Raw genomic sequence first — 22,348 nt, forward strand, 5'->3', positions numbered from 1 at the left:
CTCCCTCCTTGCCAGGCCTCCTGTGGGATAGCCACCAGTGGATCTCTTATTCTTCTGATTGTGGCACAAACTGAGAATAAGGAAGGCCTTCACGCAGGTGGTGCGCCCTTAGGCGCCGGAGTTCTCTGTACTGAAATGTGCATGGGAAGATTATTTGTATGGATAAAGATAGTAGACCCACCTGGGGAGCAATCTGCCTGGGAGAGGTTTTAGGCTTGGCCAACTTCTGGCACAGTTCTTGCCAAATCTTGGCCATCTTCCGGGACAGAAGGCTCAGGTGGCAGTGGTAGAGTCCTTCGCAAAACCTAGGTAGGTGGTTTGCTGAGCTGGAGACAAGCAATTTTATTTTTGTTTACCACGAAGCCTAACCTCTGCAAGCAGTTTCTGCGGTCTAGAGCTGTTTGATAAGCTTTAGGGGACATTGGGCCAGGAGCATGATGTTGTCTAGATTGCAGATGAGTCGAATCCCCTAGGCTAGAGGGACTGTATCGCTGGTTTGAGCACCTTCATGAAACTCCACAGGATGGATGACCGACTGAATGAAAGGTTGGTAAACTCGAACATCTGGTCACGCCAGACAAAATGGCGAAACCGATGGTGTTAAGGAAAGACTGGGATATGGTCTAGACATGTCATCCTGTCCTTTGGCTGTAGCACATCTCAGAGGAGGTGGATGCCTTCCATCCTGAAGTGGCGGTAATCCAGCCACTTGTTGAATTCCGTGACATTTATCACCAATCTCTGCTCGCCATTTACCCTGTCCTCTAAAACGATGTTGCTGATGAAACTGTTGGGATGCTTTTCAGACCGGCACATTGCCCCTTTTTAGGTCTCGCTGAGTCAGCGCATGCGCTGCTCTGCGAGACATTTAGTCAGTGGCTTTTGGAAATGCTTCCAAAGGCTGTTGCCGGCCACCAGCTTTCGGTTCCTCACACAAGCGCATGCCTCGCTCCGCCTCTGAAACAACTCTGCTGCGCACGCATTACTCGCATGCTGAGCACAGAGCGCGTCATCGCGATCACTATCGCTTTCATCGCGATGACTTTGCTTGTTTTTCCTTACTTTTGGTATAATCGCGGCACCCGCGCTTTACTTTAATGTTATAAGTAAAGTGTGGGTGCCGCGAGTATACCAAAGGTAAAAAAATAGATTTTTTTTTTTACCATTTCTTTACTTTTGGTATAATAGTACTGCTTTCACCACTCTGTAACTGCCCACGAAGCCCAGATCTACCCCTCTGCTATGGTTACCTCTCAGCTTCCACAAAATATATAGAAACCTATGCTACACAGAAAACTAAATGTTTGAGCATGCGTGCAACTACTTTCCAAAATGCACATTGTTAAAGATCAGGTGTTTTAATATTGCGCTCTAAAACAGGCTGGGGAAAAAAGAATCCCCTCATAATGGAAGTTTCAGGCACTTAAAGAGGTTTTCCAGAGAGAGCGTTCTAAATTGTTACCTCAGGCCATGAATGGTCTTCCATTAGGACACTTCGTCCTCTCTATTGTGCACTTGGGTTTTCAGCTCTTTGCAGCACTATCCACATGTATTTCGAGGCTCTAGTTTTTAAGATGTTCTCAGAAGAAGGGGGCGTGGCTTGGACGCCGATCGGGATGGCGGCGTGAGCTCGCAGCTCCGCGCGGAATCCCGCTAATTCTCTTGTTTTCGGAACTCTAGGCGACCCGAAGACGATGCTCCTGCCCTCTGAAGTGTAAGGGGACAGCTGGGCACAATCGGAGAGTCGCTGGGGGACTGCTGGCCCCGGGAAGACCGAGTTGAAGAGGCGGCCGAGGTGTTGCCGAGGGCGCGAAGAAAATGGCGGCGAGGAGGTCGGACGGCTCCGAACTTCGGCCCTGAGCCAAGTTGTCGCCGATTGGCAAGAGATCCTGTAATCGGCTGATCGGGGCACTAGGATAGGCGGTGCTGTGTCCTGAGACCAGGGGACGTTGGCCGGATTCACCCAGAAGCTTGGGGACCTTCGTTGGCCACCGCCATAAGACTCATCCTTCCCCCCCTCAGGCTTCCGAGGGGGGCGACGGAACGGAGCTAGTCTAACTGGTCGTTGCTCCTGAGAACGTCGGAAGGGACATTGCACTGCCCGGTGCCCGGAGACTGGCACGGAACTACGGGCGCCAACGCAAAACGGGTTCCTGGACCTGTGACGCAGCACCCTGTAATGGCGGCGATCGGAGGGCCGATGGCCGAGGGACGCCCTGAGGGGGACTTGGCGACATCTACTCGGCTGAGCGAGAGTCCTTCCCCGGAGCTTGATCAAGAACAGCGGCTGAACCGGCGTTTGGATGCCATACTTGAGGCGATTACGTCAACTAAAGAAGCATTGCACCAAGACATTGCCCAGGTGGCCACGGGCCAGGGGCTGCTGCGCGCGGATCACGCGAAGCTGGCGGACAGGGTCAAGGACCATGACCAACTGTTGCTGGACCTGAAGCCATCGGTGGTGACTGCGGAGCACAGGATCACGGACATCTTGGCCCGACTGGACACGCTGGAGCGGAGGGCGGAGGATGCCGAAGGCCGCAATAGACGGAACAACGTGCGGGTCGTAGGCCTGCCGGAACGGATTGAGGGGGAGGATGCGGTGGCCTATATGGAGAACTGGTTCCGCACTGTGGTAGCGCCGGAGGGGCTTACTCCTTTTTTCACTCTGGAGCGAGCTCACCGGGTACCTGCACGCCCGCCGGGACTTGGCCGCCCCCCCCCCCCGACCGATGGTGGTGCGGCTCCTCCACTACAAGGACCGGGATCTCCTCATCCAGCGGGCCAGGATGTCGGGCCCGTATGAGGTGGAGAACAGTAAGGTTACGATCTTCCCGGACTACACTCAAGCGGTCCAGAGGAACAGGGCATCGTTCCTCGCGGTGAAAAAGGAGCTCAGGGAGGAAGGCATCCAGTACTCCTTGCTCTACCCGGCTAAGCTGCGGATCATTATGGATGGCTCCACGCACTTTTTTCAGACTCCGGATGAAGTTTGGCAATGGCTGGAATCGTATAGAGCGGGGACGGACAGATCGCATAAAAGTAGGCGAGACCAACCCAAGCAGCCCCGGGTGAGGCAATCACAACGCATCAGATCCCGCAACAGGCGCCAGCGGGAGAAACGGGAGGCTCAAATGGCGGCGGAGAAGAGGGATGCGCTCGCAGCGACGGCGGCCATTACAGGGTCGCAACAGAACAGTGAACGGGCAGAGACGGACTCGGGAGGGGAAGGCAGCAGGACGGGAGAGGAACTCTCGGAGGCGGAAAGTTCGAAGGGACCGATAGTGACCCCACAGACATCGGATGGTATTTTCTGCGGCTGAGATTGAATTGGGACTATATCTAGACTTCATGGTAGGGTGGTATCCTGTTGATGGAGGACGGGATGCCGGGAGGGGGAGCTGTGTGCATCGGAGGGGATGAAGGTGCGGGGCGCGGGCTCCGCTTGCTGGGGTCGGCGGTGACTCACCCCCCTTGGGCCCTTAAGGCCGACTGTGGTGGAGACCACAGGGTAAGAGTGCGAGAAGTTGGTTCAAGGTTTGGATGGGGGCGGCCATTGGGTTCGTGTGCTCTGTCCTGGGGAGTGGGGTTTGGGAAGTTTTTCTGTTTTGGGTATGTTCGGGGGGGGGGCAACTGCATTGGGGGGGCTATGATCCTTTGTTCGCTGAATCGGACTGTACGGAGTTGGAATGGGGACATTACCTAATTTGAAATGCCTGACGTGGAATGTCCGGGGGCTACGAACTATGGTGAAACGTCACAAAGTTCATGCATATCTAGTACGTAGGGGGGTTCAGATTGCTATGCTCCAGGAGACTCATCTCACCAAAAAAGAGTGCGCTGCCCTGCAGAAAAGATGGCGGGGCCAGGTGTTTGGCACCACTTATTCAGCGTATGCCAGGGGGGTGCTGATCTGGGTGAGGGCGGGGATACCCTTTCAAGTGCTGAATCAAGTAGTGGATCCGGATGGCCGGTTTGTGGCGGTGGAGGGGAGGTTATATGGAAGGGATGTGGTTTTCTGCTGTGTATATGCACCGAACACAGAACAAGCTCGATACTTTGATAGCCTCTCGGGGTCCTTGGCCTCTTTCCTGGCGGGCCCGATAGTGTTAGGGGGGGACTTCAATTCGATCACGGATGTGGCTCTGGATAGGTCCCATCCCCCCCTGGTGGACTCCCCGGTGCGCAGGCTGGCCGCGCATAGGAAAGATTGGCAGGATAGATGGGGGTTGTTGGATGTCTGGAGGGAGCGGCACAGGGGAGCCAGGGATTATTCCTTTTACTCTGCCCTCCATGATCTGCATGTCAGGATTGATTCGGTGCTCTGCGGTGGTTCCCTAGCCCCATTGATTTCCCATGCGGAGTACCTGGCTAGGACTATCTCCGATCATAACCCCCTATTGGTACACATTCAGTGGCAGAGAGAGCGCTCAGTGATACCAACATGGCGGCTTCGGCCGGAGACGCTTGAGGATTCTGTGTTCAGCGACGCGGTTCGGCAAGGCATTGATAGCTATTTCGGAGTGAATGAGGGCACGGCCACGAGCAGGTCCACTGAATGGGATGCAATGAAAGTGGTGGTGAGAGGGGTGTGTTTGGGTAGGTTCTCGAATGCTCGCACGACTGTGTTGAACGACCTCATGAAAGCGGAAGAAACTTTGAGGGACTTGGAGCGCCGTAGGCCGGCTAGGCCAGATTTACAGGCCCAGTTATTGGAAGCGAAGGAAGTGGTTGCCACCGAGGCGGAACGTTTAAGGTGTTATGACTACAGGCAGTATATCATCAGGGCACATGCAGAAAGGGACAAGGTGGGTACCCTCTTGGCCAGACTAGCTAACCCGGAACTTAGGGGCTGCCCGATCCTCAGCATTAATAATGCGCAGGGAGAAATGGTGTACTCCCAGGCAGCGGTATTGGAACGTTTTAGGGGGTATTATGAGGAATTGTACCAGAGTCAGCTGGGAGTGGGGGTTCAGGACATTGCGGAATACCTGGGGGAGAGGCAGCTTCCGGTCCTGGACGAGGAGGACGCGAAGGAGCTGGGTAGCCCGATCACGCTCACAGAAATACGGGTGGCCATCAAACATATGGCCCGCAACAAGACGCCCGGGGTGGACGGACTGCCGATTGAATTTTATCAACGGTATGTGGACAGCTTGGCTCCCAGGCTGCTGGTGGTGTATACGGAAGCCTTCGAGGCTGGGGCGTAGCCCGGGTCCATGCGGGAGGCTTTGATTGTACCACTCCTAAAGCCTGGCCGGGATGCCGCGGATGTGAGGTCTTATCGCCCGCTGTCCATGCTGACGGTAGATTATAAGATTCTGAGCCGAATCCTAGCCACCAGGTTGGCCCCACATATGACGGGCCTGGTACACAGGGACCAGGCCGGGTTTATACCCACGAGGAGCACGGCGCTGAATATTCGCCGCCTGGTGGGAATAATGGACGCCATCTTGGACAAAGAGGGAGCTCCGGCGGTCCTGTCCGTGGACATTGAGAAGGCCTTTGATAGTTTGGAATGGTCTTTCCTGGATGGAGTATTAGAGAGGTTTGGCATGGGCGAAGGGTTCCGCAGGTGGATGAGGGTCTTATATACCTCGGCAACGGCGAGAGTGCGGTTGGGCGGTCTGGTGTCTGCGGCGTACCCGGTGGGCAGGGGCGCACGACAGGGATGTTCTCTCTCCCCCCTATTGTTTGCTCTGGCGATGGAACCCTTGGCGGTCCATGCGAGGTCAGGTGACAGGTACGTGGGGGTAGCCAGCGGCGGGCACTGGCATTATATATCGCTATATGCGGATGACTTGCTCCTGTACCTAGCTGACACCTCGGGGGCATTGGTCGGAGCGATGGATCTGTTGTCTGAGTTTGGCCGGCTGTCGGGCCTTAAGGTCAATTGGGCGAAGACTTGCGTGTTCCCGCTGCGAGCGGGCTCACCAGTCCCTGACAGCGATTTGGGCGTGGTATGGGAACCCTCTTGCTTCACCTATCTGGGTGTTCGCATCTACCACGCGACAGCGGACTTATTGGAGGGCAACATTGGTCGCTGTGTCCGGGCACTGAGGGGCAGCTTGTCTTTCTGGTCGACCCTCCTGCTGACGGTTCTGGGTAGGATTGCACTTTTGAAAATGGTGGCGCTCCCCCGCTTCCTCTATTATTTCCGAACGCTGCCTGTTTGGATTCCCCAAGGGGTCTTTAGAGACCTGAGGTCAATGATTATTGGCTTCCTATGGGGGCATGGCCGCCGTAGAGTGGCCCTGAGCACGCTACTTCGCCCCAAGCTAGAAGGGGGCATGGCTGTGCCCGACTTCGAGCTGTATTACCTTGCGGCGCAGCTGCAGGTCCTTACCCAGAACGTAGCTAGGGTGTTTCGGGGACCAGAGGAGGACCGAGATCGGGGGATACAGCGCCACGTGCTGTCCTACATCATCATGCAACAGAGGCTCGAGTTGCGGGCCCTCACCATGGAGGAGCGGACGCTCCGGCTGTGCTGGCAGAGGAGCCTTCGGAGAGCGAAGGCATCACGGCCTTATGCACCGGAGATTCCGATCGGAATGCTGACGGCTTTGCCGCACGGGGGAGATTGGTCCCCGTTGTTGGATTGGGAAGAGGCGGGACTGCAGGTGGTAGGCGATTTATACATAGACGGGGCTTTGGCGCCGTTCGAAGCGCTCCGGGACCAGTTTGGGCTGCCAGATGGGGGGTTCCTCCTACACGCGGCGGTGGTGGCTGCCATACAGAAGCACTGGAAAGGGGGGCTCATGGAACCAACAACGACTATGGCGTGCCAATATGTGGTGATGGCGGCAGGTACGTTCAAAGCTGTGACGTGCCTCCATAATAGGATGCTGAATGAGGGATTGGAACCACTCCAAGGGCTCAAGGCTAAATGGGAGGAGAGCGTGGGCCGGCCCATACCGGACACGGCATGGGGCCATATCCTGCGGCGCACGTGGAAGGGCACGAGAAACGCGCGCTTTCAGCAAGTGCATTTCTATGTGCTTCATAGGGCCTATTTAACTCCTGAGAAATTACAGCGGTACTTTCAGGTGCCGGATGCCCGATGCCCACGGTGTTCGTCTTTGGGCGCGGACATGGACCATTTGTTTTGGGGGTGCTCACACCTGGGGACCTATTGGGCGGAGGTAGGGGAACTCCTGAACGAAGTAACTGACAGGGAGGTAGAATTTGATATGGCGGCGTGCTTGTTGCTCTGGTTCCCGCATACTAAACACACCAAGGTGACAAGCAAATTCATTGACCTGGGTCTAATACTGGCGCAGAGGGAAATATCGTGGCATTGGAAGTCCAGGGGGGGACCCTCACTTCGTAGATGGAAGAATGAATTGCTGCGGTGGTCTGACTGCGAGAGTGTGCTCCGGATGAAGCAGGCTGTCAAGATGGGGAACGAGAAGGCATTGGATGCGGCGCGTGCATGGGAGTTAGTGGTACAGGCGTTGCGTGATTCTTTGGTAGAGGATGAGGATGGTGAAAACTAGGCCGGTGGACACCGCGGGGCGAACACAAAAGTATTGCACCACGCACTGTAATGGATCCATCCAATTCGGCAGGACGAGGCATACACCTTAGCAGTTGCCAGGGGAGGGGGGCTCTGGGGGGGTTGGTTAATGGGAGTTTGGGGTGGGCCGGAAGCCGCTAGATGGTGGCCCATTAGGGCACCTTGGACCTACTAGGATGGTGGGTGCTGTGTGGAGCGTGGAATGGCTGGGGAGAGCGGCCAGGTGTGACAACTCATAGCGCCTAGGGCAGGTCCCGACAAGGGCGATACCGCTGATTCTCACTGGGATGGCTGACGGGAGTGATGTTGTGGGTGGGGGGGTAAAAGCAGATACGCAAAACGATATTTCGACCATGGTCCCTATGGGACGTGCACCGTGATGTTTTCCTATTGAACGAAGTATTATGCCGCCCGGCCTCCGGGATGCGGGCTGAATGGCTGTGTACGATTTGGATTTCTTATTGGATGGGGGGATATCACGAGTGAACTGGCTGATTAATTGTATCCTGTGGTTTATAACTCTGCAATAAAAATATATTTTAAAAAAAAATGTTCTCAGAAGAACATTTTGATATGTTTACGGATTGCAAATCTGTTTTGGGGTGGCTGATGCTTCTTCGTAGGAAATGACGGCGTCCGGAGGCTGCTTGTTCGAATGCCGGCCTGCTATTCTTTATTCTTTTTCACCTTAAGCAATGGTACTGGAGCCAGCTCATGACTTACGAGCTTCGCTTCGAGATAAGGTGAGTTTGCGAATTTAAGGGCTTGGAGGATGTGCGGAGTTTGAATGATGGGTCCGCCTGCAAAGAAGCGAGTACAGTGACGCAAGAACTTGGGGGTTTGGCCAAATGTCCTTTTCCCAAGACGTTCTATATTTCTTTGTAACCACGTTTAACACCCAGAGATATTGATACTGTGATCCTGTACCATGTGACCTGCATAGATTCACACATATTTCACACCCCTAACACCACTTCTCCTGCCAAGCAGACAACCTTCTAGCACCCAGGATAAAGCCAAAGTCCAAGCGTAAAAAGTACTGCGGGACGCTTGAAAGAGGGTGATTTCAGATCTAATTAAAGTGACAGATTGTTGAACTAATTAAGCACTCTCCAAGGGTGTCCCCTTACTCCTGCTATAATCTGTTTCCCATCTACTGTTCTAAAGAGGTGCGTATTCCTGCATAACGAGCCGTAAAAAAAATTCCATGCACAACAGAAAATTGTGCGCTAATAAAAAAATAATTTATTTTGAGGCATTAATGCACAAGACAAAGTGGCAGCACAACTTCCCGCCACAGGTAGACTTCTCAGTTAAAAGCTTATTTTCATGCACTGCATGCAGTGATCTTCCAGTGATCCCCAGTAAAAGTCTGGAGGTCTGCTGCTAAGCTATGGCACCACATTAGACGCACATCCATTCACACTTCCGTCTCACAGCTACTAACAGCTATTACTTCAATTTTATTATCTGTTAGGCTTGGCAAAACTAAGCATCCATCTACATGTGTACTAACAATTAGACTGCCTAAAAGAAGATAGATCACAGTCATAGTGAAATCACATGCACATGACTAAATGAAGCGTGCGCACATACAAAGTCTCTTGTTGCACCTGGAGAAAGTAAATTAGAGAGAACATAGCTGACACGCTATTGATGAAGGCTATATCCTGATCTATTAATTATGACAAAGGCAGTATGCCTAACTTGTTTATTGTGAAAAGTATATGTTGCATCTAATAAGCCTTTAAGAGTGGATTTTTAATACGGTGCTAATGATTAAAGGCATGTATTTTGTTACAAAGAATGTCATATAGTGACAGTGTGCTTCGGTTTTGCAGTTACACCCTGTGACAAATGCTAAGGATAGAATATTTTCATTTTATGAACCATTGTTTTGCAATTTTTAGAAGGTTGAATACTGTTTTGCCAACTATAATTGTATGTATACCTTTATACCAGAGGCTGACTTGTGGGAACGCTTATGCAAAATTAAGTAGTTCACCTCGGCATCAGTGCACCACCACAAGCACAGCCCCACCTCCGCTCCAGCCCAGCCCCACTTCAGCAGCAATTCAGCATCGGTGAAGCCAGGCGCGGTGCGTCCATTGGGGCGTAGGGGCGTAGCCCCACTAAGCCACATGGACGCACCGCCGTCAAGAGCACACAAAAAATATTGTTTGCATAGGCATGGCAATCGATTCTGAATATAATAAGCGCCCGCAGCGCCGAATCGGGAAACACCTGACTTCATCGGGAGTGCGCAGGGGGTGGGGCTGGGGCTGGGCTGGGCTGCTGCAGCTTGAGGGACAGTCACTCAGCTGCAGCAGTACTACTGCGCATGTACATTTTCGGGCTGTAACTTGCCCGAGCATGCGCACTACCTCCGTGAAGTACCCCTTACTAGTAGAGAGGGACCAGGGGGGGCTGCTTCTCACAGCAGCCGTGCCGCTGCCTCCGGGGTTCCAAAGGGCGAGTAGTCAGTGTGCCCCCCTAGCCAATCCTGGCGGCTCGTGCCGACATGCACAGGCAGCAGACGGAGTCGACTCCCGCCTCTGCCTCACCATCACGCTCGCTGTTGTGTGTGTACTGTGACTGTACAGTTATTATTATTGCAGTAGTACGCAGGACGTCGTCATGTTAGTGTTCCAGATCCGATCCATCCACCTGCTGCTGCTGTGAAAAAAGTAAGAGTGACTCCAGACTGAATCTGAAAAAAAGTCCTCGGTACAGTAGTCAGTAATTAATCATGTGACATGTCAGAAGTTCTCAGAAGCTCCAATCACGGTCTCATCACACATGCACAAGCAGCAGCAGAGTCAACATGGGCACCGCACCGCCCTTCAATTCACCTGTTGTAAGTAACATGGGCGTGGGGAGGGCTGCTTGCACTGAAGAGGATCCTCAGTGTTGTGTCTGTGATGTGACACAGACCGCAATGCACATGCACTGCACATGCACATCCATCCACTCTCTTCACAGGCTGCGCCACTCCGTGCCTGATCTCACCACCAGGGAACTTCAGGCTTGGTTCCCTTTCCAGTTTCACTTTCATGCGCCATGGGATTAGCGCAAGCAGAAGGGAAGAAGGGACTGGGAGGGACAGCTTAGGCCTGAAGTGACCCTTGTGCGCTGTCAGCTGGGCTGGCAGTGGCTATTCATTCACACAAACATCTTGCCCGGCCAGAGGCCTAGGACCGATTGGCTCCGTGCCCCCCCTCCGATGGCAGGCATTGTGAGCACACTGACTGCAGCACAGGCCTAGGCCCTACCTTCACTTGACTCTTGCGCAAATGCCCTCTGTGCCAGCCAGAGCCAGGCTCGATTAATGGCGCCAACTTGAACTGGAGTTGAGTGAGTCTGTACCTGGTCCGCGCCGCAACACAAGTGCATGTCATCGGCGATGACATGCACTTGTGTTGCGGCGCGGACCAGGTACAGACTCCAGTTCAAGTTGGCGCCATTATCATCGGACATGCACAACATACAGTAAAACGCGAAACACCATCACACACACACACAATGAGATGAAGCTTGCATAGCTTCGGCAATCGGCACATGTATGTATACTCCGTCCACAAAATGTAGCATTCCATATGTAAAAAGAGCACACGTATGGTAAAATGTGATTTTGCCTAAGGCTTCAAACAATCCTTGCCCCAGAATTGTGTTGCCAGTCATTGTAAGGCAGTTCTGGTTATTATATATGTTATGTAGTTTTGTTTAGGGTCACGTTACGTTAGGCAATCTCTTGGCCTCGAGGAAGCCTCGAGAGTGGTTGTAAACCTCCATGTTGTTGGTTTGACAATTGAGAGTGCTGCGTAGGGTGCTTTTGAACTGGTCATCTTCCGTGTATCTGTCTGTCATTAGTGTTTCTGCACTAATAGTCCCAGTGATGATGCTCCAAACGCAGGGAAAAGGGTGGTGCGATTTCCCTTGAACCTGTGCAAGTAATCAGAAAGTATGTGGGTGTGGGCAGTTTGCGACCCAATAGCGGTCCCCTAAAGGGAGATATATGTATTGGTCATTCTGTGTACAAGTATGAGCAAACCCAGGTGCAACCCACTACAACTAGCACTAGAAAATAACTGAGCTACATGGAGTAGTTACTACCCCTCCACAAAGCGCATTCAATGCCTCGTCAGAAGTAGTAAACGTTATATAATATCGACAATGGAGTATCTTCTCTAACAAGTTCAGTGAGGTAGCAAGAAGAATGCGATAGGCAAGGAAAGGGGGCCGACATCCCATGGTCTGGTATAGTTGTAAAAAACAGAACAATAGGCTTCCCCACGCCCGTGGCCACGGTGCCACTGACATTGGGCACTGCTGAAAATCTTCAATCCAGAGAAAGCTTGACAAGCGCCACTCGTCCTCTTTCTTAGAACTAGCCGTCTGCCCCCAGACGGCATGTGCCCACTTCCTGTGCCCTTCCATGTGGCAAACCTGGCAAGGCTGCAGCCTTCTTTAAATAAAAAATGCCAAATGACAGACAGAGAAAGTATCTAAAACGCGGGGGCTGGGAATCCGGCGAGCAGCTGATGAGAAGTGAATGATCCCGGAAGAAGAAAGGGGGGGAATATATGTTTGAGACCGTCTGAGGGGGGTGAGTTCTGCAGGCCTTCGTATGCAACACTGTGTGCATTTTGTCCCAGGGATGTGTGTTTGTGTGTGGATGTGTGTGTGAGCGTGTTTATGTGTGTGTGCGTGTGTGTGGATTGATGTGTGGGTGTCTGTATGTGTGTGCGGGGGCATGTGTTTCAAGCTCTTAGCTTATACTGAATAAGCAGCTACCTATGTTATGACATCTAATAATGTAATAACTGCACTTTCGCAATTGCTTTATTAACCTTCATGCTTTCTCAAATTAGCTTGAATGCAAGATTTTTCTTCTCTTTTTTTCAAAATTTATGGTGGTTCGTGCTCGCTCGCTCGCAACGGTGCAGTATGCTAATCAGTTTACGCCCCTACCACATTCAAATGTCACCAGCCGCCCCTGGGTGCAGCATCATCTCAGCACCGCCTGAGCACCAGCACAACACCACAGCCTCAGCATCACTCAGCACCACCTCAATCTGCCCTCTGAATTTGGCATCTTTTGTTTTTCCCATAGTGTCCACCCTCTGCACATGTTGTTATTTAGGTACTATTTCCCAACCTCCACCCTCCCTTTATTTATAACCCCACCCCATCGCATAACAAAAAACAAAACAAAAAAAACACTAGAACAAACAAGCCTTCGAACAGGCAGGAAGAAGTTGCCAGTATTGCAAAGACAAAAAAAACGAGAGGACATTTTTTATGTTAATTGTTTTTATTAATAGTCATTCAGTTGTACACAATGTGTTCTTGGTTATATACAAGGTAACAACAATGCTTATAACACTTTTTTTATTATAGCTTTTAACCCCTTCGCTGCTCATGATGAGCTCAGCTCGTCATGAGGCACAGTGGAGCTGTGCTTATGTCGAGCTGAGCTCGTCATGAACAATGGTAAATCTTACTTTGCAGCACAGGAGGGGAAAAGTCAAAGCAGCCAAGGTGTTAAACATGCTGCACAGCAGCCGCAATGCTCTAGAACATAGCTTAAAGATAGTGGCAAAGTCAGTAGCTCTGGCTAAACACTTATAAGGTCCCTAAAGGCGAGACCTATTGGCTATGCCAAATCTTGTTGTAAAATGTCCTCTACCTCCTCATCTAAAAGACCAGGGGCCTGCTGGGGAAGCGAATGGGGCGGGGTCTGGATTCCTGGAAGGGAACCCCGTAGAACTCTATCTGGAACGCCTGTACGGTTTGCAGCACCCATGCGTCTGATGTGATAGAAGACCAAGCTGGGAGAAATCGTGCCAGTGGCCCCCTACCCTGATTTGGGTAGAAGGAAATGCACTTACTGTTGCCAAATGGAGCTTTAACACTCCCTCGTTCACAGAACTGTTGACCTCTTGTGTGTTAGAAGTCCTTGAAGAGCACATTATTCTAACACTGTACACACCCAGAGCCTTGTCCTTTGGGAGGGAGTGTTGAAGAAAAGTGGCTCTACAATGCCCCCGCGCCCCCTTGAAAAACCTTCAGGGTGAAAACGTGTCTGATGTTTGTCTGGGCCTCATCAAGTGACATGAAGGTTGCCACAAATGAATTTCCCAACAGACCCTTTGGGCCACTGGTCCTGCCTCCGATAAGACTAGGTCGCCCACTTTGGGATCAATTTTAATAAACCAGGAACTGCAACGCTTTGTGGACAGCGCACAACTTGCGTTTCCCATAAAAACAATTGTGTGCTTGGCCCATCCTGAGAGGACATCGGGAGGAATTGGGAAACCTGAGGCATTTGCCTCCTCTGTCATATCAAGAATCTTTGTCATGGGGCCTATGGTGTCGGAGTTTGTCTTGGCATGATCGCTCAGAGCAGTCAGTACCCCTTTTTAAGGACCTTTGAAAATGTTGCCAAATAGGTTGCCATCTTGGGATCGATATCTGGGGTAAGGGCGACTTGTTGTGGGCATCTTTTTCCAAAGGCTTGCAAAGCTGTGCTGCCACATACCTCGCAACTTATCTGAATTTAGTAGGTCTGTATCGCCTTAGTGTGTGAGTCGGACCTGGAGAAGGGTGCCAGGGCATAGATGGGACTGCCTCTTCTTCAGACACCCCCTGAGACTCATATGAGTCGGGCTGGTCAGGGGAAGCTGGCTGGGTAAGAGTCTGCAGGCTCCTCTGGCCCCTCAAATGAGGCACCTGGGCCTGGAAGACCTTCTTAGACACCCAAACGCGCGGTGATCCACCCCTTCCTTGCACAGCCTATTTTGAGGAGGGGGGGTCACTCAGTCCATGGTATCTTGGGAAGGTGGGGGATTAGATGGTGCAGGAGGGAGTAGGCTGGAGGGTTTTTGCGCCCTCTTGCACAATTTATTTCTGAGCAAGGCTGTTAAAGAGGCTCCATGACTATATTAACAACTTTCTAAATTGAGGCATCTGCGGTCTCATAAAATGTGTCCTCCATTGGAAGAAGTACAAGGAGTATTCCTCCTGGTAAGTGTTTTGAGATTGCATGATTGGGCTGCAGTAGGGTTTTAACTTGCGCACCAGACTGGTTTCTAGTCCACTATCAAGTTGCCATGGGGGAAGGGGGTAAAGAAAATATAGGCTGAACCCAGATATGGGGCATGCTGGGTGTGTAAATCTGGTTCTGGGAGAGGGCCCAGAGGGTATGGGAAGCACACAATTGACGGATGCAAGCCCAAGGGTCATGCACCCCAATGATCAATGGAGAAAACTACCTTGGAAGATGTCCCTGCCGGTCTACAGCGGCTGCGTAATTACAGATCCCGCAGGGTATGTTGAAGAGATTTAAATACAGACCCCCAGAGGGATATCATATTTGTATTGTGGGATAATACTGACCCCCAGAGGGTGTACGAGACAGAGCGGAGAGTGCGGTGCGACAGGGCTCCCTCCGGCTGTGTGCGTCTTACACTTGTCGGTGAGAAGTGCGCCGTGGGCCGTTGAGACTTGTCACGCCCCCTAATGGGCAGCAGACTGCAGTGTTTGTACAAGGGGAAAGCTGCGTTAGGATCGCCAAGGCGGTCATATGACTGAACAGGAAACCGGTTGCAATGAAAATGGCAGGATTAGGAACAGTAATACAGCAATGCACCATAATGAACACATTTTATAACTATTGTCAGTCGCACAGAGAGCAAAAAAAAGCACTTATCTGAGCTTAGCTGCTGAGCAGCAGAGAAAGAATGAGCCCTGAAGGCGAAGATGGACTATATGCGTACCAGTTGCTGTACATTAGAAATTTGACTTAATATGGTTCCCAAGGGTTTTCGGGAAGAGTAGCTTTTTTCCCTGGTTGATGTTACAATGGCTGCCGTTTTGAAAAATTGTTATAATGCTTAGTAAGAAAAGCATAATCCTCGCCTCTTGTCCTGACATTGAATTTTAAAACTGGTACATTTTTGAAGGGAGGTATTTATGTATAGCTATTTTGGCACTTGATGATTTTAATATGTTTCTGTTGCAGCCTACCTTTTGAGATAGACCATTGTAGTATTTTAATAAAAATGGGCATACAGGGTGAATGACTAAAATAGATGTGCTCAGTGACCAAGTCTACTGTCCTCAATGCAGATGTAAATTTCTTACAGTTGCACCCCACGACCGTCTGCGGCACTCTACTCCAGGGTTCTCCAAAGTTAGTCCTGGAGGGCCGGATCCATACCAGATTTTAAAGAAAACTACGTTTATCTAAATGGGATATGTTAAAAACCCGGTATGGATCCGGTCCTTCAGGACTGACTATGAAGAACCCTTCTCTACTCTACAATACTCCACTTTTAGCCATGCTGAAAAACAGACGTGCTGGTGTACAACATAGCTTAAACAAATTGGCAAAGCCAATGGCTCTTGTGTAGTCGGGAGTTATTGGCTGTGCCAGTGCTCGAAAACTTGGCAAATAAGTGGTGTTGACCACAATCCATTTTTGAGTTTAAGAGTTGTCCATTGTCCATTCTGGGTGAAGTTTCTTCAACTGTGTCTGTAAGAACAATTGTGTGACTTAAGAGGAAACCTGTTCCAGAACTGAAGAATATCAAACTTGAGTAGGCTTTCTAATAAAATGGCCTCATTAATGTTAATTCAGTACTATTGTGTTCAATATTTCTTCTTTAACACGGTTTCCTAATTTTATAAAAGCAGTTCAGGGACAGTTGATGAAATCCCATCAATCGAGGCAAAGGTAATAATTAATATTTGCAATGTACTGTATGTGCTTGGATTCTAGATAGGAAAAAACAATCTCGATTTTACGTAGCTTGCCTCCCATTCGATTTTGAGTATCCTTTATCTCATTTTTTTCTCATTTTTTCACTTTCTATATCTCTTGCTATATATATTTATTCGTGGCACCTTTGTAGCTGTAATTTTTGATTATTTTCTGTTTGTGTTCTGGGTCAAGTGGGTAGACTGGAGTTTCTATGACAAACATGCAGAACCTTTTATATCCTTTGTTTCCTCTTGAAGGGCACAAACAATTTTTTTGTAAATTCTTTTATTGCAGACCGGGCCTTTGATTGTAAAAAAAATCTGAAGATTTACTGTAGGACCAACTCTTTTAGGGGCAGTGTTATGTGGAGAAATAAGCTCTGCACAATAATTTCACAACCTTGCTAAAAGATCACAATAGATGCTAAGCAGACTTCTACTAGGGGTTTGGAAAACGGAGGAAAATACAGTAGGTTCCATTGGAATATAGATGACTGCATGTGTACTCTTACTCCAAGGAGCAGCGTATGTTTGTCTGGCAGAACTCTTAGTTTGTCTTGCCAGAAATGTTGAGCCATCAGGAAGAATCTAGTTTATTTTGCCATGAGTCATTTTCGTGGTAAAACATGCGTTCTTCAGGGAAAAATGCTTATGCTTCCAATAGTTAGGACAAGGCAGCTAATGAAAACTGTAGGAGTTTTATATATTCAAAAAGGATGGTTCAGAAGAAGAGTTGACTCCAGAAGCATAAACGACTGGCATAACAGCAGGTACTTTGTTGGTTTGGGGATAGCTGGGAAAACCTTACCACCTTGTGACACATACTTGCTAGTAGATATGGGCTCTGCAGTGGGACTTGGCGTTCCAGTGGGCGCAGTATCAGAAAAATCTCTCCAACATGGCCCAGATCTCAAAGGGAACTTCAAAAGATCTGCAGTGGTGGTTAACAAACCCCAATTTGATCAGTGGCAGACTCTTCTCCCTTCCACAAGCAGATCTCACAGTAGTGACAGACGCCTCACTCCTGATATGGGCAGGCCATCTAGGAAAGGCAGAGATCAGGGGCCTCTGGCTGAATCTGGACTCCACATCAACCTTCTGGAATTATTTGTGATTCTGCGGGCATTAAAAGCCTTTCTACCCTCCATTAAGGTGTTTGTGCTGGTGCTGGTGTTTATAGACCACACCAGTGATATGTGGTACTGCACCAAACAGCGGGTGGGGTCCTGGACTCAGGAATATCTTCTGTCTCGACCGCTTTGGTTCTGGTTTTCCACCCGAACCTGCCAACGATTTGGCTCTTTGCATGGAGGTTGAGCAGCGATAGTTGCCCGCTTTAGACCTTCCGCCTGAAGGCTTCCCTCCACCAAAATGGTGTACGCCTGCTGGTGGGGCAAGCTTGTAGTATGGTGTGCAAACAAACCATATGCTACCCTTCTTTATTCTTTTATTTTTTTTTATTTTTTTGTAGAGTTTTTTTAATAGCATGAACTTGACCCGAATCTGCTATTAGAGCGCTTTTACATAGTACCAGTTACATTACAAGAGGACACATTCATCATTTTTTTTTAGTTTTTTTGTTAGGCACAGGGAGATAAAGTGATTTGCCCAGAATCACAGGATGTTCAGCGTCCTTGCCGATGCTTGAACCTAGGTCCCCAGAGTTGAGGACGACTGCCTTCGCAGTTAGGCCAACTTCTCTCCTTTCATGCCCTTCTCTTCATTCTCTCTCTCGCTCAGCAGGGCTTTGCTCTGGCCAATCTTGAGGGCTATCTTTCTACCATTTCAGCCTTCATGGGGCTGCCTGATCAGCTGTTTCTCTAGAAACCCCTAGTTAACAGATTCTTGAAGGGGTTAAAACATGTCCGTCCTAACCTCACCCACCCTTACGCATGCCCCAGTAGGATCTTAATCTTGTGCTGACTTGTCTTTTGTCTTCAATGGACCCCCAATGAATCACAATTGGGAGCTGTGGGTCCCCCGTCTAGGGAATTTCTACAGTTTGAACCTCAAAACCATAGGAAAAAATGCAGAAACAAATAGTCATCTCATGCACAAATTATTAACTATTTAATTTAATTCATAAACCAAGTTTACATTTGAATGGGAAAGTTGGAGCCCTTCATAATGCTGAATTCAACATTTATTCTCATTCAAGGTACAGCTAATTACCCTGATGTTTCCAATAATTATTTACATATATTGTATATTAAAAAATTAAATTCGTATAAGTGTCAAATGACAGGGTGTAGGGCACAGATACACATTGTATACATACACTTCAAATATACACTTCAAATATACGGAACATAAACAATCACTACAAATCACATTTAAATCACATTCATATATAATACAATACATATATATACATTATATACAACGTATACAAAAAAGTGTTCAAAAAAATGTACAAAAAAGTATACCCCTACTAAGAACAACAATATTTTTACAGTGTACACTCTAAACTCCAAGTGGTACACTCAGGCGAAATCCCTATTGCGCCAGAGGCATAACACCTCGAACCAAATTATTCTATATGTGCGTTCTCTTTTCAAACGAACTCAAAATGATGGGACTCCTCGTCGATATGTCGACGCGGTCGCGTTTCAGCCAGTAATTCCTTAAGGCCTCATCAGGACAAGGGTAACACTATCTCTAAAATGGTAATAACAAACATATAAATCTACATCCAATTATTCCAAAATTAGACTCTCCCCGCTGTGACCATGCAGTGCTAGGAAGGTCCGGTGGTTATGGGTGGACACAAAAAGATAAAGAGTAGGCCAGCAAACAAGTTCACACGAGCCTGATCCCCAAGAGGAGTGCCTTAAGCAAACATAAAACGAAAGCCTGTGAAGACCAAGCCATCACCCACATCAACTGTGAACAAAACTCAGGTGGTGTACGCTAAATACCTTAAATGAGTGAATAACACTCTCCAATCCCTGGCTCGCACTCTCCAATCCCTGGCTACGCAGGCGACACCCTGCGGCCACCCGGCTTGTAGACTCGCTACAATCCTGAGAAAACATGGATGGAGAGCAAGACCTATAATTCCTCACAAAAAATCATAGGAACATAAAGCATTGTCTGTCGTTCATGGGAGTTACAAAAACCAAGTGACCTAGATCATACCTGTAGGAACACACTCTCACAGGGCTCAGAAAATCACCAAATGTCCACTTCTCGCCTTACACCAAGGGCAGCGGTATGTCTCCTGGCAATAGACCACAGAAAGCAAAAGTTCAAAGAAACTCTCTCCTAACAGAACATCGTCACAGAACTCACTGAAAAAACGTACAGTATCGTTACAATAGTTTTGGAATCAGTTGTGCTTGCACATGCGGCACAGTTGGAAGTGTTCAACCACTGCTGGCAAACCTAACATGCTTCTGGTGTCTTTTTTCGCCTGTGGTTCCCTATTCGCTCTAACAAGGTATTGTTTTAAATTCCTACCTTTCTTTAATGTGAACAGTGGCTTCGGGATGTTCAGATGTTCGATGAGTCTCCAGTTTTTTTAGATTGTCTGTTTAACTTTATTGGTTTTGGGATTAAAGGTCAAAACACAGGCCTTTTCAGGGCAGCCTTTACTAATTTCCTCGGGTAACCTCACACATAGTTTCTTTCACAGGATTTCCTTGTCAAAATAATCGCTCTTATTTGAGCAATTACGGCGGATCCGTAATAATTGCCCGTAGGGCATGTTTTCTTTTAAGCTCCTCGGGTGTCCACTCGTGAATTCAAGGAGGGTATTCCGATCAGTGGGTTTAGTGTAGAGACTAACCTCTAATTAGCCATTGTTGTTAAAAATCAATAGATCCAAGAAATGAATCCTATCGCTACTGCAGGTTTTGGTAAACTTCAAATCAGGAGTACACAAATTAAGCCACGTATGAAACCGATCGAGTTCTTCTAAATTACCAGTCCATATTAAGAATATATCATCGATGAAGCGCACCCACCTCGACTGGTGATGTCGAAATGGGGTTGCTTCATCGAAGACATACCTTTTTTCAAATTGATCCTTAACAAGGTTTGCTATCTCTGGGGCAAAGCAACACCCCATCACCACGCCTTTTTATTTGCACGAACAGGTCGCCTCTAAAGGAAAAAAGCAAATTTTCAGACCTATTCTAGCTAAGTCCAAAAGGAACTTAGTGGGGACCTGATGGGGCCTAATCCTTTGGTCTAAAACAATTTCCATCACCAGCAGTGCCTCATCCTGCGGAATATTTGTATATAAACTCTCAATGTCGAAGGAGACTAACCACTAGTGGTCTCCGTCGAACATCGTGTTCAATCTTATGGATAAAATTCATAGTGTCCCTCACATAAGCTTGTGTGGCACTGACGAATGGCTTTAGAAAAGTATATATATACTTAGCAAGTGGGTCAAGTAATGAGCCACATGCGGCAATGATCGGGCGCCCAGGGGGTTTTACACCATCCTTATGGATTTTCGGAAGTACATACAAACTCGGAACTTTTTGCATCGATGAATTCAAGTAGTCCTATTTTTTTTTTTTTTTTTTTTGTTACACATGTATCCATAATCAAGTGCCTGTGTAGTTAAATGCAAGATCTTGCCTCTGAGTAAAGTAGCAGGGCTGTCCTTGGTTTTACGGTTATGGGTCAGATTACTCAGTTGTTTCAACACCTCCTTATCGTAATCATTGCTGACCCACAGGACAATTCCCCCTCCTTTGTTGGCAGGTTTTATAACCGTCAAAGGATTATTCGCTAAACTTTTTAGAGCAAGGTGCTCAAGTTTATTAAAATTGGATTTGTATGAAATATTTTTCTTGTTCAATTTGTCCATTTCCCTCAAAATTTGTTTTTCAAAGAATGTCATCTGAAAGGCGAAATGACATGCTAGAATCTAGCATATCACTGTCTTTGCTCCAATTGAGGCTTCCAATTGTCCATTCTAAATTCAGTTTGTTTTACTTATGCTGCTTCCAGCAAATCAGGATAAGGAGAGCAGCTTAATTGTTCGCTTCCAATGTTAAATTACTTCACATTTACAGAGCGCTTTGAAAAATTTAATTTTACTTTTGATGTATCAGTACTTAATCTATTATTTTCTAAACCCTAGCAAACTCATAGGGGTCCATGGACTACAGGCGAAGAACTACTGTTCTAAAAGATACTCTTTAAAAATGCTGGGAAAATTGCTACTGTGCACTTCAATAAAGATAAGATTACTCCAGTGGCGTTCTAATGCCACAGTTAAGAAGTTTTTTCTTTCAGTTTTAGGAAATAAGTGGAAACGCTTCTGATGCATATACAAACCTACCGACAAACGTCCTAGTGAAAGTTAGTTACCCCTGCTTTTTCACAATTTTTAGTTTCATTATTCGTTATTTGATGGGTATCGACTAAAACCTGTTCAGAGGCTATGCACTGTGTAAAACAATCACTATCGAAGCCCTTTTGTTTGAGTAATCTTGTGTATGGTACAGCGCTGATGTAGAACTTCTTATTGAAAAGGTAAAAAAGGCCATAATCAACTTATGAAAACTGCTTGTGGTCTTAATTAGCACCGGTGTGCTTTGTGAGTCTGAGGGAATGTTTAGTGAATTACTGCTTTTCTTCACATTTTGAACTCCTATAATGCAGTGCAAGATTGCATTTCTGTGAAGTAATGGAGATTTTACCTTTTTTCTTTTAAGGTGGAATATATTGAATACCTCAGTCGGAGAGTCAGTACCGAGATGGGCCTCCGGGAGCAGCTTGATATTATAAAAATCATCGATCCCGCAGCACAGATTTCACCAACAGATAGCGAGTTCATCATTGAATTGAACTGTTTGACGGATGAAAAGTTGAAACAGGTTTGTTAAGAATGCTTACAAATGGTAAATCTTTTTACATTTTTGTCATGTTTTCTTATGATTTTCAATTTCAATCCTGGTCTTCTTGTTGCTGAAGCGCCAGTTCTAACTTTCATTATTAGGAACGGTATCAATATTGACCTATATATCAAAACAAACTCATGCTATTTAAAGTGTGCGGCACTCTGTTCGCGGTTTTGTCCCAGTGGTTAAGGGTTGATTTAACAGCCCT

At 48.2% G+C, this 22,348-nt stretch overlaps 1 protein-coding gene across 1 annotated transcript in view; it reads left to right on the forward strand.

The window, feature by feature from the left end:
• The window catches only part of FAM199X (family with sequence similarity 199, X-linked), a 113,476-nt gene that overhangs the window by 79,205 nt on the left and 11,923 nt on the right, over window positions 1-22,348 (forward strand). The window contains exon 4 of the mRNA XM_086918572.1: window positions 21,955-22,116. Within this exon, the coding sequence (XP_086774698.1) occupies window positions 21,955-22,116 (162 nt within the window). The remainder of the gene's footprint in view (window positions 1-21,954; window positions 22,117-22,348) is intronic.

Source organism: Lissotriton vulgaris, chromosome 4_1 (assembly GCF_964263255.1).
Source record: "Lissotriton vulgaris chromosome 4_1, aLisVul1.2, whole genome shotgun sequence".
In the NCBI taxonomy this organism is placed as follows: domain Eukaryota; kingdom Metazoa; phylum Chordata; class Amphibia; order Caudata; family Salamandridae; genus Lissotriton; species Lissotriton vulgaris.